General features: G+C 34.9%; 1 protein-coding gene across 1 annotated transcript; it reads left to right on the top strand.

Annotated features, from left to right (window-relative positions):
• Nucleotides 1–3,061: 3,061 nt before the first annotated feature.
• On the top strand, nucleotides 3,062–4,090 carry LOC148840231 (trace amine-associated receptor 13c-like). Its single transcript, XM_088936738.1, has one exon. It carries the CDS (start codon nucleotides 3,071–3,073, stop codon nucleotides 4,088–4,090), a length of 1,020 nt encoding a protein of 339 aa, XP_088792864.1. The 5' UTR covers nucleotides 3,062–3,070.
• Nucleotides 4,091–18,489: the final 14,399 nt, after the last annotated feature.

The raw sequence follows: 18,489 nt of genomic DNA, 5'->3' as shown, positions 1-18,489 counted from the left end.
CAAGAAATACCTTTTCCAGATACACATATTGATTTGTGAAGAAGTATTTCCCATTTCAACCTCGGGGCTACAGAGAGGTAAGGAAAAGCATGGAAATAATAAGCAAATGCAAAAAGGTAGAGACAAAAGAAAAACTGGCATAAAGAAACTACATAGTAGTAAATGTACAATTGCTCAGCTAAGGACAGAGCCCTGATTGAAGGGCGAGGGAAGTATTTAAAGGAAAATGGAACTAATAGAGAAATAATAATTAAATAATAGATTAATTGGCTACCTGCTATAAAAGTCTGCCTGAGCATGTTCTCACAGCACCAGGAGGTGTGCTGTCCCATGTGTGTCTGCGGGACCGATCAACAGCGCTCGCTCGGGCATGACACTTTTACTTTCCAAACTAAGGAGTCAGGGTTCATGCTACGTAGTGCATTCTGGATTTTATGTCTAGAATATACTTGAAGTTTTCATCTGTTCATATATGACGAATGCTCTGATACCAGGAGCCATTATTAAAATGGAACAAGTAAATGTTTATTCCATGCTGTAAAGAGAAGAAAAGAAACACAACGTTTCAGCTATGAAGCTGCCTTCAGGTGTGAGAGAGAGGAAAATCGGCAGTTTCTAAAGTATGGGCGAACAACAGCTGGGAGTGGAGAGGAGGCGGGAGTAGAAAGGAAGCAGAGCTGACACTTAGGTGGTGTGAAGTTGGGAGAGGTGAAGAGAGGTATAAAGTCAAAACCTGCAAATGAGTAATGGCATTGATAATCGTGTTATTGTCAGCTGCTGGTGAAGAGGAGCCATCAGCAAAATGTCATTATAAATTGCTCTTCTTTGAACTATTCCTCAGGCTATTGGTATACAGTATATACAGTACTTATTAAGAGTTTCTTGTCCAAACTGAATAGGTCAATTGCCTTTGGCCTAAATCAATGTCCTGATGGAAAGAGCTCAAATATACTGTGCAAGGGTTGGTCATGACAGTCAAAGACCATTTTGCCCCTCAGCAATAATTGTTTGGTTTAGATGTCTGCCGCCAGCAGTGGCTGTTGTGCTCCATTGGTGGCTACCTTCATTATCCTGCTCTGTCTGTATGTATTCCAGTTACTGAACCAGGCTACCAGAGTAATGGTAAAACAGATTCAACAAAAGTTCAATAGAATAAAGGAATCATTGTACCACACACAAAAGAGAAGCATTTTCTGAAGAAGAAAAATTGGTGTTGGCTCTTCTTACATATGGCATTTTTACATACATACATATATCCATATTTCACTCAAAGGTTAGCTTGTAATCCACAATAGTGCCAAGATATTTGTAACTGTAGACAATTTCAAATTCTTGCTCCTCAATGAGGAGCAATTGCATTTGCTGGTTGCTTTCTATAATCAATGATCATATCTTTGGTTTTGACATATTTACATTTAAGTCTAAAAAAAAAGGAGAATATAAAGCAGCCTAGGGGCTTATACAAACCTTTTCTCTGCACTGTAATATCACTAGTTAATTATTTAATGGATCTGTAACCCATTAACGATTTGTCAACAAGGGACAAAACTGCAGTTTGTTCAAAGTAGATTTAGATACCCCAGCGAGTAGAGCATTACAGTAGTCAATTCGAGAGAACACAAATGTGTTGATCAGCTTTTCAGCCACAGTTAATGATAGCATAGGGTGTAGTCTAGCGATATTTCTGAGGTGAAAAAAATATGTTTTGACAATATGTTGCACATGTGGGTTGAATGTTAAGCCAGAATCGAATATAACCCCAAGGTTTTTCAATTTAGACTGAGCCTCAAGTACAGAACCATCTACAGATAGGGTTACAGGATAGACTTTACGAAGTTGATGGGGGGTGCCAATAAGCATGACTTCAGTCTTGTCACAGTTAAGATGAAGGAAATTTTGAGTCATCCAAGTTTTTATGTCAGAGATGCAATTAGATAGAATAGAGACAGCCACATCAGTGTCAGGTTTGGTATGGATGTATATTTGAGTATCATCAGTGTAGAAGTGATAGCTGAGGCCATGTGATCTTAAAAGCTGACCAAGTAGAAACATGTAAATGCTAAAGAGCAAGGGGCCCAGTATTGAGCCCTGAGGAACACCAGACTTAACAAGACCAATGGTGACCAAGTTAAAGTAGATGTACTTATTTATGAAGAAAGTGGAATACCCTACCATTACCAGCTAAATAAATATATGTTTTTAATGTTTGACATACAGAATCTTATTTTTATGAGTTCATAATTTATACGTTTATTCAGCTTTTTCAAAATTTCCCTTTAGTTATATGATATGGTTCCATATTAGTATTCCATATTAAATAAATAAAAAAGTATAAAAAAGTATTACATTTTTGTTGTAGGAAGCGCATGTTTTCACTAACATCCAATGCACCACAAGTGCCACCTACTGTATCTATTATCTTTGGCCAGTGAATCACAACAACAAAGTACTGTATGTCACAGTACAGTGAAGCAGCCCCTGTAACATGCCTTAACACACATCCTAAATGGATACATATTTAAGTTCACATTTTTTATTATAAATTACTGTAAACATGAATGTAGAGGGTAATTTTGGTTTTAAAAACTGTAATGATCAAACTGAAGAGTTATTCATCACCACAATGAATAACTGCAGGGAAAATAAACAGCTAAAGTTACAGATTTCGATGCTTATTAACCTTATTATTATAAATCTTTTTGGACTGACTTTTCTGAACTTTTAATGAAGACTTGACAACAATACCTATAACTCAGGATTATAGTAAAGAAGGGTAGCACATGTGATGAGGTCTAATGAGATCCCTAGCCTCTTCACAAATTCCCAATTTAACCAAATCAAATACATTCATAAACACACAGAAGCAAAGTAGCAGGAGGAGCTCAGAGAAACAAGTTATAAAACCAAGGAGAAGCAAAGAGGAGAGATGCAATACTTGAATTTTTGAATCTTTAAACAGCCTTTTTAAGTAGGACAACTGCATTTTTAAGGGTACAGAGTGGAATTTTAAATTGCTCATCTCAACTTCAAAAATCAGTTTTGGATGAATAATTTTCTTTCTGGGACTGAGATGGGAGGACATCAAATAGTGCAGTACTGTTTTTCTTCTGACAATACATCATGCCCAAAAGAAACTCGATCCACAGTTGTTTATGTAATCCTGTATGTTTTCTTTACATCAGTGGTGATGCTGACAGTGTGTGGAAACCTGATGGTGATCATTTCTATCTCTCACTTCAAGCAGCTCCACACACCAACCAACCTCCTCCTGCTCTCTCTGGCTGTGGCAGACTTTCTAATAGGGCTGATGGTGATGCCTTTTGCACTGATCAGATATATAGAAACTTGCTGGTATTTTGGGAGGATATTTTGTATTATTTTCTATTTAGTTCTCGGCATTCTTACATTTGTTTCTCTTATTAATGTTGTATTCATAAGTATTGATCGTTATTTTGCAGTGTGTGACCCACTGCGGTATTCTAATAAAATAACAGTTAATGTCGTGTGCTTATGTATAATATTTATTTGGTTATTCTCTGTACTTTATTTGTTGATGATTATTATTGGTAATATTAATTTTATAAACTCTGAAGGTGTAAAGTCCTGTCTAGGAGAATGTGTTTTTGAAATGAGTGCACCCTGGGCGATTGTTGACATGTTAGCTGCTTTTATTTTGCCATGCTCTGTTATGATAGTTCTATATATAAAAATATTTATTGTTGCCAAAAGGCATGCACAAGTAATCAGTTCTGTTACTGAGCAACTGAAGTTTAAGGATAAAAGCAACAGTAAACTTTCTAAAAGATCTGAAAGAAAAGCAGGCAAAACTTTAGGAACTGTAGTGGCTGTATTCCTTCTATGTTGGATGCCATATTACATTGGCAGTATAGTTGAAGGAAGCCCTAACGCCTCTTCTTCAGCTGCAGTAATTAATGGTCTAATTTTTCTTGCAAATTTAAACTCCGCAGTGAATCCTGTTATATATGCCTTGTTTTACCCCTGGTTTCAGAAGTCAATTAAAGCAATATTAACATTCAGGATATGTGATCCATCATCGGTTCTAAATAATTTGTTTCCTGAAAATCATTAAATATTGTTTACATTATGAACTTCAGCATGGTTTAACTGAATGAACTTTCAGATGATCAATGTTCAAAATTTAAAAATGAAATAAAATTTACAGGATGTGGAAACATTTTATTATAAATATTGTATGCTTTCATAAGTGGAATAATGTTTCCTTCTAACAGCATGTTGTTTTTACACTTACATTTCATTAAATGTTGACATGGACATGATTCATTCACTATAATTTGCTTTTAGAATGTTAATGACAGGCTACTGAAAACACAAAATAAAACAATTGTCACATTCCCTATATTTTACATTTTATCTATCACTATATATATATGTTTCAAGATTTTTGTTTCCAATTGTGCAATTAGATTAGATTAATCTATTAGATTAGTTGGCCATAGGTGAGAGTGTTTGTGTATCTATATTTGTGTGTGTGTCTATCCTGTGAATGTCTTGTATCTCATCCAACCTGATAACTCTTGTCCCAGTCAGCATACAGCAAAATAGAATATTGAGTTAAGTAAGTTTCTGCCATATATTCTCACGTTAGTTAGTCTGGAAAAGATACAGATGCAGTCTCTCAGAACTTGCATTATGTCTTTGAAACATGGTACCTGTAATCCCATGATTCACTGGCCAAAGATGATCAATAGATGGCACTTGTGCTCCTTTGGATGTTAGTGAAACGTTAGCCTCATTTAATCTGTTTTCTTACTTTTTATTATCTTTAAATCCACATTATATGGAATATTAATAAGTAAGTTTGTAACTAAAAGGAAATTTTGGTATCTGACAATAAAAGTAACGCATAATATCTCTGAACATCATAAATAATATTGATTTAGGAATGGAAATATTTTATACACACTGTATATGGCTTTTTGTTGTAGCTAAAAATAAAAAAAACTACTACTTGTATTTTGTTCTAGGAGGATTTGTCACTGTTTTCACAACCTTCTCTTGCCCATCAAAATGCCTCTTTTTGAGACACAGATGTCAATAGCTCTGTGAGCAAAACATACACAGCCTTCAAACCACGAGCATTTTAAAGATGGAGTTTAGTGAAAAAGATTACAACTATTAAACATCTAGTACCTGGTTGCATTTTTAGAATTCTTAGGTTTTTTTTTAGTTTTTAGTTTATGCTAATTACATACAAGCGTGAATAAAGCAGATCCCTGGTGTAAGTTCATAACACGAGAATTACTATCCAAAAAATTGTATGTGAGACACCTCACCATATAAAGCAGACTAACACAAACTTACAATACTGTACAATTATGCATGTTGTGTATTAGGTTTAACCTCTCTTTAATTTGTGAAACACTGCGTATTTTCTGTTTTTAATCAGATAAGAATAAACTACATGTGCAATTCTTTTGACAGGAGGAAAGATGTTCTTTGCTCAATAGCTTTTTCACCACAGTATGCATTATGTTACATTTTTTTATGCATCAGTCAAAGCGTTCTGAAGACTGAAGACTGAAATCCGTAGAAAATGTAACATAATATTGAAGGTCATACCCCTATCCTAACAAAGCCAATAATAAAATGAGACTGTAAATACACAGTATGTAGTGGCATGGATGGATCTGTATACAGCTAAAAATAAAAAAATAAGGTACACATTATTTGATCATGTATTTCACTTTCTTCATGAACATTTTCCATATCAACATATTTAAATAGGTCACCTGCTGCGATTATTTTGGGAAAATGGTGACATTTTCCTTTAAATACATTAGTGGCTCAGTAGTAGGATTCTATGCTATCATGCAAACGGGTCACGTTTTTAGCAAATTGCTCCTTGGACATAATAAAAACTTCTAACAGTAAAATAATTTATAAACTATAGTCACATTTCTGAATATTAAGTAATACGTGAGGAACCTCCAGACCAACAATCTTGAGGTTCCTAAGAAACACAAAGAGAATTTAAAGATTCTTTTAAACAGAAATGGTATTGAGTTTTTACAAGTATACAGCATTTAGTTTTAAAGACAAATATCAAATCTGGTATATATGTTTATAAATGATAAAATATTAAATCTAAAGTTTTGTTTTTGCTACGCTTTTTTTAGTAGACGATAAATTTAAATCAGTTATATATTGTATTATTTGTTCATTATTTGACAAACATTATAAATAACAAACATTATTTGTTCTCCCGCTACTTTACCTTTGCCTACTGCCCTGTCTCTCTCACACCTGAAGAAGGCTCCACGGCCGAAACGTTGTGTTCTCTTTCTTCTTTTTTTCAGCATGGAATAAACCTATTACTTGCTCCTATTGTATTATTATATTAGAAGTTTTAATAATCAGTATTGTTAGAAATAGTTATTAGAAATATGTGAGAACAACAAAATTGCACTTGTGGGGAATGGTACCTATTTCAGTTTCACTTTTCTGATTTAGCACTGGAGGGTGCGTTCCGTACCTGGGGGGTGTCCCCTCGCAGTAGTGGGAGGGGGCAGGGAGTGTGGGTTTTTATTTTCACTCTCTGTATTCACTATGCATTCCCAGTAGCCACTGATGCAGCAGTCGAGGATCTCCAGTTCAGTTGCTGGGGTTCTGTGTGAAGTTTGCATGTTCTCTTATAATTTAATCTGTTCTGGATATAGTAGTTAGAGAATGGATGGACTGGATATAGCGCTTAGAGAATGGATGGACTAGTGGATTTATAATTGTAAAAACATTCCAATTTAAATGCAATTTGGAAGATATTATTAATAAGAAATTAACACGAATGAGTTAGCAAACGTGAATACTATCAATGGCAGAAGTAAAAACAAGCCTTAAAATGAAAACAAATATATAGATCAGGTGGGTAGCTGCGTCAGCATGCATAGGCTGCAAAGGAACAAGTAACCTATTACTTGTTCATATATATATATAGATTGTCATCTAGACTAGCAAAGTGGTAATAAAAAGGCCACCGGATCATGCACTGAAATATGTGAAAGTCTCTGTGTTTATCCGAGACCCTCTCAGGTAATTCTAGTCAAAACTCAAGTTTTGCTTTTAACAACTGTGCCTTGGAGTGCCTTGTTTGTGCATTGTGTAATCACAGTGGGGGAGAGGTGGGGATGAGGAAGGGGCTTTAGGCTGCAATTACAATTTGTACTCTTTTGTTCTTGTATGAAGAAGGCTTTGGAGCAGTTTGCAACCATTTTTATTTTCTTTGTGAAGCAAGTTTGAAATGCAATGGCAAATGAAACAAACTGGAAATACAGATGCAGCCATTCAAAACGTGTGGGGTATTTTGCGGTACACCGTGGTGGGCGTATCGCATCATAACGCAGTATCACGCAGTATCACGCGGTGTAATACGTCATTTGACGTCATACAGGAAAGTATCCGGAATCACCTTGTAAAACCACCAGGAGGAGCCAATAAAGCTTAACCTCTCATATACAGCATTTAAGCTTTTAAATTTAAACTGTGTATTACAGCATGTTAATCAAAAGTCATTAAAAAGTTGGTATATTTTATGAAAGCAAGATTGCTCAGTTGACCAAAAGTACACAACCTACCTTTATCACACAGATGCAGCCATTCAAAACAAGCAGGCGATACCGAATTATTTTGCGGTGCGCTTGACGCAGCCTACCGCGAGTTACTGTAAATTCTCGAATAGTACCTCATAATACCACGTGGTACCGCAAGTAAAATAATAGTATCCGGAATTTCCGCAAGGTGGAGCTAATAAAGCTCAGCCTCTCATGTTTGTAACAAAGTCTTTAACGAAGATATTACTAATAGTATTAATAATGAATGACCTTGGACAAGCTGTAAACTCAAAGTATTGCCCTGGTCCACATTCGTTTTTTCATTGACCGTCTTTGTAAAAGTAACACCACAGCATTTCGCAATCACACATTTGTTTCCAATCATGCAAAGTACAGTAATTTTTGAGAATCTCCGATTCACCATGCCTTTCACATGTTCATATAAGAGATTGATTTAGGAACATAAACATATTACTGTATGCAAAATGTACTGTATACAGTATGTATATGTATATTTAATGTCTTTACTGTGACCGTTTAAGTATTCAATATTTATATTGAATTTTACCACTGAAGGGAAATCTAAGTAGCTGAGCATAAAAAGAATAGGAGCATACTGTAACGCGTGTGAAGGCCATAAACGATATTAATTTTGGAACATAAACATACAGTATATGGCTGGTCTCGGTACTTTAAAGAAAAAATACACACCAGTATTCCATTTCTCCCTAAACATTTTAAGCATCGAAGTCTTTAACTAACGTGATACCGGAGTCAACAAGCATACTTTTGAATTTGATTAAAAGGGAATATAATATGGAATCGCATATCTAAAGAAATTAATAACGATATAATTATATTCATGTACCGCAACACAAGAATACTACACGCTGTACGATGTCTGTTGATAATGTTTGTAGGGCTTTTTCAACACTCCTCATGTGACTTTGCCGGTGGTGCTGTGGGTTAGGTTCCTGACTCCCACATCACACGTTGGGTGTTCAAATCTAGCTGGTGCCATGACTTTTTTTTTTTAACAAACATTTCTTTGAAAAAATAAAACTTTTCCCTGGGTCAGAGATTAAATAAAACTTCACTTGCACCGAACAAATATATTTCTAAACACAACATGATCGAATTTAAGTCATTTTAATAATAATGAATAGTCACCTATGCGTTACAATATAAACATTTATATTTATATTGTAACACCTGTAAACACCTGTAAACACCTGCTCACACCTGAAGAAGGCTCCACGGCCGAAACGTTGTGTTCTCTTTCTTCTTTTTTTCAGCATGGAATAAACCTATTACTTGTTCCTATATAGCAGGTAGTATCACTATATTCCACTTTCTTTGTAAACACAGAAAAACAGATTCACAACGTGACGCTGTGTCACTTTGTAAAAAAAATGGTTTGAACACCCTATATTGTAATAAGCTGCTGAGCTAAGAATAGGAATGTTCCTGCTGTCAGAGGGGGTGGAAAGTGCACGCGGTCATTTAATTAGTATTACAATTTGCACTGATTCCCTTGCGAAGATATGGACATAGGAATATTCGTGCGTGGTCAAAAAATGGCATTAAGCACTTAAAATGAATATGGTTAATAATAGTAAACTGTAACATGCTGTAACAAGATTGGCTAAACTGGGAAGAAAATGCTTTCAGAGAAAATGTTTCAGGTGTGAAGAACATAGATCTCCAAAGCAATTTCAACCAAACCTGTTCCCACACACCCTGCCCCCACTGCCATTACAATATACACAAAGCACTGAAATCTTTCAAGCTAATGATCAGGTGTTTCCGTCAACACCTTCCAGCAGCACTCCTGTGCCCAGATAAGAGAGAGACACAAGACAAGCCCGCCAGCCCGAGAGAGAGCGAGAGAAACACCAAGGGGTGCAGAACCAGGGAACTATTTACATGGAAAACGGGCGATCTCCCCAGACTGTCTGCCTGTTTCACTGTTACCTGGACACCTCTTTACTTAGAACTCACTCTCCCCCCTGCCTGTCTGATTTCTTTTAATCATTCTCTGCCCGGATTGCAGCGGGTAAGATGTTTTTCCAAGAAAAAAAGAGAAATTAAAAAAAGAGAAATTTCACTAGAGCCTCTTCTCGTGTCTAATTTTTAGTTTAGAAGGATTCAAGCAGGATTTTAGATGAAAGGCAGCGACCTTAATCAAGCCCAAATCATAATTGAACCCATTCAGAGCCTACATTACATTTTAGCGTTTCATTCTGAGCAGAAGACCCTCACACCTGAAGAAGGCTTGCGTTTTCTCTCTTCTCTTTTAAGCATGTGTACAATGCTGTAATACAATTTAAAATAATTAAAAGTTTAAACAGTATCAACTAAACTCCATTAAAATAAGTCTCGAGTGGTATTAAATAAATACAGCTTTTTAGAATGTGTATCTTTATAGCAGGTGGTGTACAGCTTTTTAGTATAGATTACACTTTTCTAAAATGTATTTAAAAAATAAAAACGATTACAATCTAATCTTTCCACGTTTGATCCCAAAATCCCAAGAAAAATAAATCTAAATGGAGAGAAAGCTATGCTGAAAGTTTATTAAGATACTTAGAAGACAAAGATAGTAACGTATGTTGCATTTGTCTGATTGTGAATCAAAAAATACATTTAATTAAACACGTGTTTGTGATTCAAATCAAAATGCGATTTAAATCAATACAAATGTTTATATTGTAGCGCATACTGTACAGCCTCCATTTCTCTATAAAAATTTAAAAGATCGTTTGCGCAGCCTAAGAGGGGGAGTCTGCTCTCAGTGACAGCTGACAATCCTCCTTACACTCAAGTGAAAAATTAATAATGCCAATGTAAACATTGTATTTACAATTTGTTGATAATAGAAATGTTAAGTTCTCTAAAGCTTTGTGATAGTTTACCCAGGCAGCAAAAGATCAGCTACACTGGGAAGATGCGACACCGAAGATATGATTAATAACCTTTTAAATCTGAAGGGAGATCTAAAGGGATCCCCCCCCACACACACACACGATAGAAGCAGGAAGCAGAAGCAGGGACCGTTGTCAGAAGGAAAGAAGGTGACTATTCATTGTTATTAAAAATGACTTAAATTCAAACATGTTTTGATATTTAGAAATATAAAAAGTCAATTAATTGTCCATAATATTGCTATTTTATTTTTTTAAAGAAATGTTTGTTACAAGAAAAGCCATGGCGCCGGCTGGATTTGAACATCCAACCTGTGGTTCAGAAGTTGGGCACGTAGACCACAGTACCACCCGCAAGGTCACATGAGGAGTGGTGAAACATCCCTATACATACAGTATCAACAGACATTGTACAGCGTGTACTATTGTGTTGCAGTATATGAATATAATTATATCGTTATTAATTTCTTTAGATATGCGATTCCATATTATATTCGCAGAAAAGCTTAAAACTACTACTTTTTATACACGTTATTTCACATGTTAGTTAAAGACTTCGATGCTTAAAATGTTTAGGGAGAAATGGAATACTGGTGTGTACTTTTTCTTTAAAGTACCGAGACCAGCCATATACTGTAATACTGTATGTTAATGTTCCAAAATTAATATCGTTTATGGCCTTCACACGCGTTATGCTCCTATTCTTTTTATGCTCAGCTACTAAGATTTCCCTTCAGTGGTAAAATTCCATATAAATTTTCAATACTACAACAGGCACAGTAAAGACATTTAAATCTTTCTACGACCGACCAATGCACCACGAGTGCCCCTGTCAGTCAACCAATCACGTACCACGGTATGACACGCTATGACGTAGCCAATTACCCACGGTACATGTCTGTGCCGCGCACTTTGAATGGCTGCATCTGTACAATGACTGCTAGATCAGCTACATAGTTACAGAGTTAATAATAAAATATTGTTATTATTACATTTTTATTAATTTTATATATTACAGTATATTAAATATTCACTTTACATTCATGATTACTTAAAACCACAGCCGTCCTGTGGAGTATCAGATATCAAGGAGATGCTCCCACTGTCCCCCTCCCCGAAGTACACTTTGGTACAGTACAAATGAATAGATTACATACATACTGTACTGTAGTGGCTTTAAAACCATACAGTATCATGCTGTATTTACTGTATATGAGGGACATTGGCAGGAATTGATTTTTGGGTGGGCCTGTACAAAAGTGGGTGGCCCAGGCTCTAACTGACCATCCTGCCAGCATAGGGGACCTCCTCCAATTTACAATCCAATTCTCAAGCGGTATAATCAAACAGTGGAATTAGCGGAACCTTATATGTATATACATACTGTCTCTCTCTCACACCAAACAGAGGTTATGGAGCAATTACCTAGGCTGCCGAACGCTACACTGCAGCGGTGGACACACACAGATAAACAATTAGTGCCTACCTCTGTTATGAGGTTTTGGCCTTCTAGACCAGATGAAGGTGTCGGGGTTTGGAATTATATATGGCAATAATCCGGTCACTGTCTACAGAGTCGGCAAATTCCCTTTCAAATGACAGCTAATTTGCAAAGGTCTCTCATATGAGGACTTTGTCTTTATCTAAAGAAAAGCTGAAAGAACTAATTTTCACTTGTTGCTTGTAACAGTTCTAAGTATCTTGTATGCCTGCTTATAGATTGTTTAGTAGTTTTACGAGTTACTTTGAAGTTAATATTTTATTGGAATACACAATGAACACAACGCAAAATGCAAGATTCAAAATCCGTCCAAAATATTGTAGTTAAAATACCATGCAGGGTTTACCTTGCCTTTAAATATTCATAATATATATATATAGCATTATATAGCATACCAGAAGAATGTGCACGCACGTATGGAGTTCAGAGCTTGGAGTAAATACATTGCCCCAAGGGTAATATCAAGTGAGGTGCCATGAGAATAAAAACTGTGAATGTATTAAAATATTAAGTTCTGAAGATCTTGTTTGATCCTTCAAGATGCTTTTAAACTTGTATGAAACCCACGAAATTAGAATTCAATTTTCGATGCAAAAGGACACCTAGTTTGGAAATTCGTGACTTGCTTCCTAAAAGACTTAACACTGAATTGGTATAGTCTCATTACAGTGCTAAGCAATTCATCATACCTTTAATTGCAAGAATGGTCTGATAATAAAAGCATCAAATACATGCTTTAGATATATTTTAGCTCTGTAAACGTCGTTCACTTAAAGCACTGCAGGGCATTTAGAGGCGATATGAATAGTTATCTGTAAAATGCACACTTGCATCTATCCGTCAATATTACCTTAATGTTATTCATGCATTCCAAAACTGGTAATTTGTTTACAGGAGAAAATTAGAACCTCTTCATACTTAACTTCTACAGGTTGAGCATTTATCGAGCTGCTACAAGCAAATGCATGCACTTCCCTTTTGCATTCCAGAAACACTTTTATTCTTGAAGCCAGGCTGTACTCCTTAAAACCCAAGATGCTGTAGCACCTCATGTGTCTTATTTGTTTTGGGACTGAAGCTGGTCATCTACAACCGGCTTTTTGAAAAACATAGATATACAGATGCACTCATTCAAAACGAGCAAGGTACGCTGCAGTAAAACACGGTGGCTGTGTCGCATCACATCATATCGCGTTATACCATAAAATACAGCAGTTATGAAAATAGTATCTGGAATCACCGCCAGGTAGAACTAATAAAGCTTTACGTCTCATGTACAACATTTGAGTTGTCGCCAGAAATACCTGGCTTCAAATCCTGGTCACTGCTGAAGGACAATCTTTTTCCAATTAAGAATTTAAGTTGTATACTCTTTAGACTTTTAATAATTTTAAACTGTGTATTACAGCATGTTAATCACTAAACATTAAAAAGTTGGTATATTTTATAGACCCAAGATTGATCAGTTGAAAAAAGTGCAAAACCTACCATCTTTATCATAAATATCTTAATAATGCAGAAATATTGTATGCATCCAAGTCTTTACGGAAGATATTACTAATAGTATTAATAACGGATGTATTATCATTAATTTAATTTTATTATTTGTTTAGTGTTTTCAAAAAATGCATTACCTTTTCATTGGAATTAATTCTAAAATTTTCCTGATATAAATGAAATAATATATAAAAGTATCAAAGTAAATAGTTTTCCTAGATTGAAAGAACTGTGAATTTACTGAGATTTGTCAAATTACCAAATGTAAAATTTACTTTAAAAAGTTATTTTTTTTATCTTTGCTGCTTGTTTACATTAACAAAAACAGAATCATATTGAAGGTGACAAATTTTCTGATGATCATGGTAATGGAACCTCTGGGGTCTAGTTAAAGTCTTCTAGTTAAATTATTCCTTGTGGATAATAATACAACAGACACAGGCACAATTTCAGTTTGTTGGAAACTACTGTATATAAGCTTACTCACCAGGCAGTATGAATAAGGAAAGAAAGAAGACAACTGTGAAGTCTGTTTAGGAAGAACATGTTTTAAGGTAACTGCAATATTATATAAAACTAAACATACAGTACTACTATTTAATAAGAGAGGTGAATGAAGCACAACTAACAAGCAAAATGTTAAGATTTAATGGAATATGAAAGTATTTTTGTTTCTTAATAAAACAATGTGACACAATACTATACTGTATTGCATATATAGGCATCTTTGTTTCACAAATTAGCTTGGTTATATTTAATTAAATACAAGTAACAGTAAAACTACTTTCAATGTCTGATCAGTAACTGAGCTATAATTGAAATATATAAAGAATTCAGTCATGAAATTAAAGTAATTTTTCTGATGTTCGCCCAGAATCTTTTGTTCATATTAAGTATTTTATAAAGAACTGAAAAGACTTTTATGATGCCCTACAACAATAGCCGTGTGTTATACCAGATTTACTGTACAATATGTGTCTGAGAGAATGTATTGTTGTATTAGTATTTTTATCTGCCAAAGCTGTGCTTCACTTCACAATGTTTCTGCTTTTAATTGTTGTGTTTACTACTACTTTTTTATTAATATTGCTTACATTATTAGTTTTATTCTAACAGCCATCAAGATGAAATCAACAGACCTGGAAATTAATTCGTTGGAATACTGCTTTGAAAATATGACATTGTCTTGTATAAAAGTTGTCAGATCTCCGGCAATTAAAGTGATTTTGTACTGTGTTTTTTTACTGACTGTACTTATAACAATCTTTGGTAATCTGGTTGTGATCATTTCCATTTCTCACTTCAGACAACTCCACTTGCCAAGTAATCTGCTTATTTTGTCACTTGCAACTGCAGACTTCCTGCTTGGTTTATGTGTGCTTCCCTTCAGCATGATCAGGACGGTTGAATCCTGTTGGTATATGGGCTCTTTCTTCTGTAAATTGCATACGTCTATAGATCTTCTGTTGTGTTTAGCTTCAGTTTTTCATGTTTTCTTTATAGCTTTCTATCGCTATTATGCAGTCTGTCACCCTCTTCACTACACTAGTAAAATGACCACACAGGTGACTTTCCGATTCATATTGGTCGGCTGGGTCTTTCCAACAATCTGTTCTATTGCTTTTATTTCCTTCCATTACCAGGACAAAGGAACTGAAAATACAGGCAGCAAGGTTGGATGTGAGGGCAGCTGCATATTGTTGTTCAATGAAATATTTAATTTTATGGATTCCCTGACATTTTATGTGGCATGCCTTATAACGCTTCTAATGTATGCTAGGATTTTTACTATTGCAAGAAAGCAAGCAAACCATATTAGTATGGAAGCCAGGACCACACATCTTGAGCACAATAAAATAAATTTCAAAGGAGGAAATGACCGCAAAGCTGTAAAAACATTGGGAATAGTTGTGGGTTGTTTTTTGTTTTGTTGGCTCCCTTTCATCACTGATAAGACAGTTGACCCGTATGTTAATTTTGATACTCCAGCTGTTGTATATGATAGTTTCATATGGCTAGCTTATTTTAATTCTACTTTTAATCCATTTATATATGCTTTCTTTTTTCCATGGTTTCGAAAGGCACTAAAAATCATCGCAACATGTAAAATATTTAGACCGAACTCTTCTAGAATACAGATTTATACTGAATAAAAAATCAAGTAAGAAAATAATAATGAAAAATTCACATCTGTAATATTGTAAAAAATATCAAGCCAAGAAAATATGCCTTCAACAAATGTCCAAAAATGATTTTCATTATGCTTTCAATAGACATTTAAAGTTTGCACATATGAACCAAGTTCTTATTAACTTAACACCACAAAGAATGATGCTTCTCAAAGAGGTTTTCAAATCACTCAGAATACACACAAAAACACAGCATCTGTATCAATAAGTAGAACACAGAAAAAGTAATAAAAAGAGAATAAAAAAAGTCTTTTCAAGCCTCTCAGCTCAGAGATTAATGCTTTAGATTATCCTGGCAATTCTTATATTTTAAGTTTACTGTGTAACCATTTAATTGTGATTCTTTTGACATATTGTATAAAGAGAAGCTAAAGAGACTGGTATTTAGATGGTGTAGATATTGTTATAACCTGGTTAGTAAACTTACTAGTTTTAGTATTTTCTATTGATTTATGAACACCCTAACAGCTTTATCAACTTTGAACGGATTACTGTACAGTATATGTTTTCTTTTCAACAGATAAATTAATACTATCATTAATTAAAACAGATAGTTACATGTGGGGCTTCTTTATTCCAACACTGATGGTTATTTTTTCAATTAAAAAATGCAGATCTATGATTTTTTATTATTGTTATTGTTGTTATTATCATCTTCTGACAAAACTACCAAATTTATTCTACACAACAGTTTGAATTAAAAAGTAGCTGCAATAATATGACAATGATTGAGTAGGTGGCTGCAAACAAAGAGGTAAAGTTTTATTCCATGATGTCCATGATGAAAGGGAAAGAAAAGAAACACAACATCTCTTCACACTTGAGGGAAGGTTCCACAGTCGAAACGTTGTGTTGTTTTTCTTTTCCTTTCGGACAATTAACTGATAATATATGAGTGGTCATTTACAGAAGATGTTTTGTAACAGATTGTGAAGATGAAAATTAACAGAAGGCAAAAAATTAACAAAACAATTAATTGAAATGGAAGATGATCAAACAATGTATACAAAAATTTTATAAAGTGGGGATTACAATGTTAAAAGAGAATTAAAATGTTTTAAATTGTAATCAAATATGTTTTGATGAATTAATAATATTATCTTTGGTACCCCTCAGCAATACCCCATCAGAAATTTCAAAGAACACACACAGCCAGCTTTGATGTTGTACTCAGTAACTGATCTACTGGATAATCTTATCTACAAATACTCAGACACCTCTTTACTATTTCACTTTTCTGAAACCACTTTTCTGATAGCTTAAATAAGTATAATGATTCATAATACATTTCCAAACAAAAAATAAATATAAATTATAAATACGTCCATAATCAAAACCATCAAATGCATTAAATTGAATTTTATTTTTATTTCCATTAAATAAAATTCCACTAATTGAAACAAAAAAACCCATGAATGTCTCATTTATTTTAAACAACACTGCAGATAACATTGTTTGTTATATGAATCCAATGCATTTTCAAATACTGTGTATAAAGCATTGTTCAAACATACAGATGCAGCCACTTAGATTTATTGGGTTGTAACCATTTAATTGTTGCGGCAAAGAACATAAGACAGTATCTTGAAAGATGCCGCCCAACAGCTTTTTATTTTTCAAATAATCTGTTGCAAGACTGCACTACTTTTAAAAGCAGCCAGGTTGCACAGTGACTTAACATGTAATGTGGAAGAATTGTGGCCTTCTGAGCTGAATGTATATAAAAAAGACCACTACTTGTGATTTCTTTTCACAAAAATTATTTAAAATAGAAAAAAAACAGTTGAGCTTTTTATGCACATTAATGCACAGGCAACATTGCAGTTTTACTGTGGCATACAATACATGGGTTCAAATTATGAAACCGTAGTGTACAGGTACTGAAGGTTGTCAGACTGGCCAACAAGGCACCTGCTGACATGCATGACAAGATACTGAACTGGCTGGGAAGGTAACATTGAACATCACCATTCAAATTCGACCACCCTGATCAGGGAACTGTTTCATGAGGCGAGATCACTTAGTTAAGGGGATAGCTGTTATAAACTTTTGTAAACATCTTGACAAAACTTAAATAGCGCTTTTCTTGACACTCCAGTCAAAGTGCTTTACAGGTAATGGGGATCCCCTCCACCACCACCAGTGTGCAGCCCCACCTGGATGATATGACAGCCGCCATAGTGTGCCAGAATGCTCACCACCACACACCAGCTCTCAGTGGGGAGGAGAGCAGAGTGATGAAACCAGTTCAGAGATAGGGATTATTAGGAGGCCATGATTGGTAAATGCAAATGGAAAATTTGGCCAGGACATCAGAGTTACCCCCCTCTCATTCTGAGAAACACCCTTTTTAATGACCACAGTCAAGTCCTCGGTTTAAATTTGAAGGACAGCACCTTTTTACAGTATAGTGTCCCCTTCACTATAATGGGGCATTAGGAGCCACACAGAGCACAGGGGTAAGTGTCCCCTCCTTGCCCCACTAATAACACTTCTAGCAGCAACCTTAGCTTTCCCATGAGGTCTCTCATTCAGGTATTGATCAGGCTTACACCTACTTAGCTTCAGTGGATTGTCAGTTGTGAGTTGCAGAGTGATATGGCTGCTGGCTATGTATCCCACTAATTTTCTGGATATTGAAATCAGCAGTTCAAAGAGACCTGAAAACACATCATGCTAACAACAAAAAAATACAGAATTCTAATACAACTTTATACGTATGGCTGAGTTATCTTGCTCCATGATGTCCATTCTCAACACATTTTCATCCATATTATTGCTCTTTTTATTTT

Source organism: Atractosteus spatula, chromosome 2 (assembly GCF_055471065.1).
Source record: "Atractosteus spatula isolate fAtrSpa1 chromosome 2, fAtrSpa1.hap1, whole genome shotgun sequence".
Taxonomy (NCBI): Eukaryota; Metazoa; Chordata; class Actinopteri; order Semionotiformes; family Lepisosteidae; genus Atractosteus; species Atractosteus spatula.
This window is presented reverse-complemented; position numbering and strand designations above follow the sequence as displayed.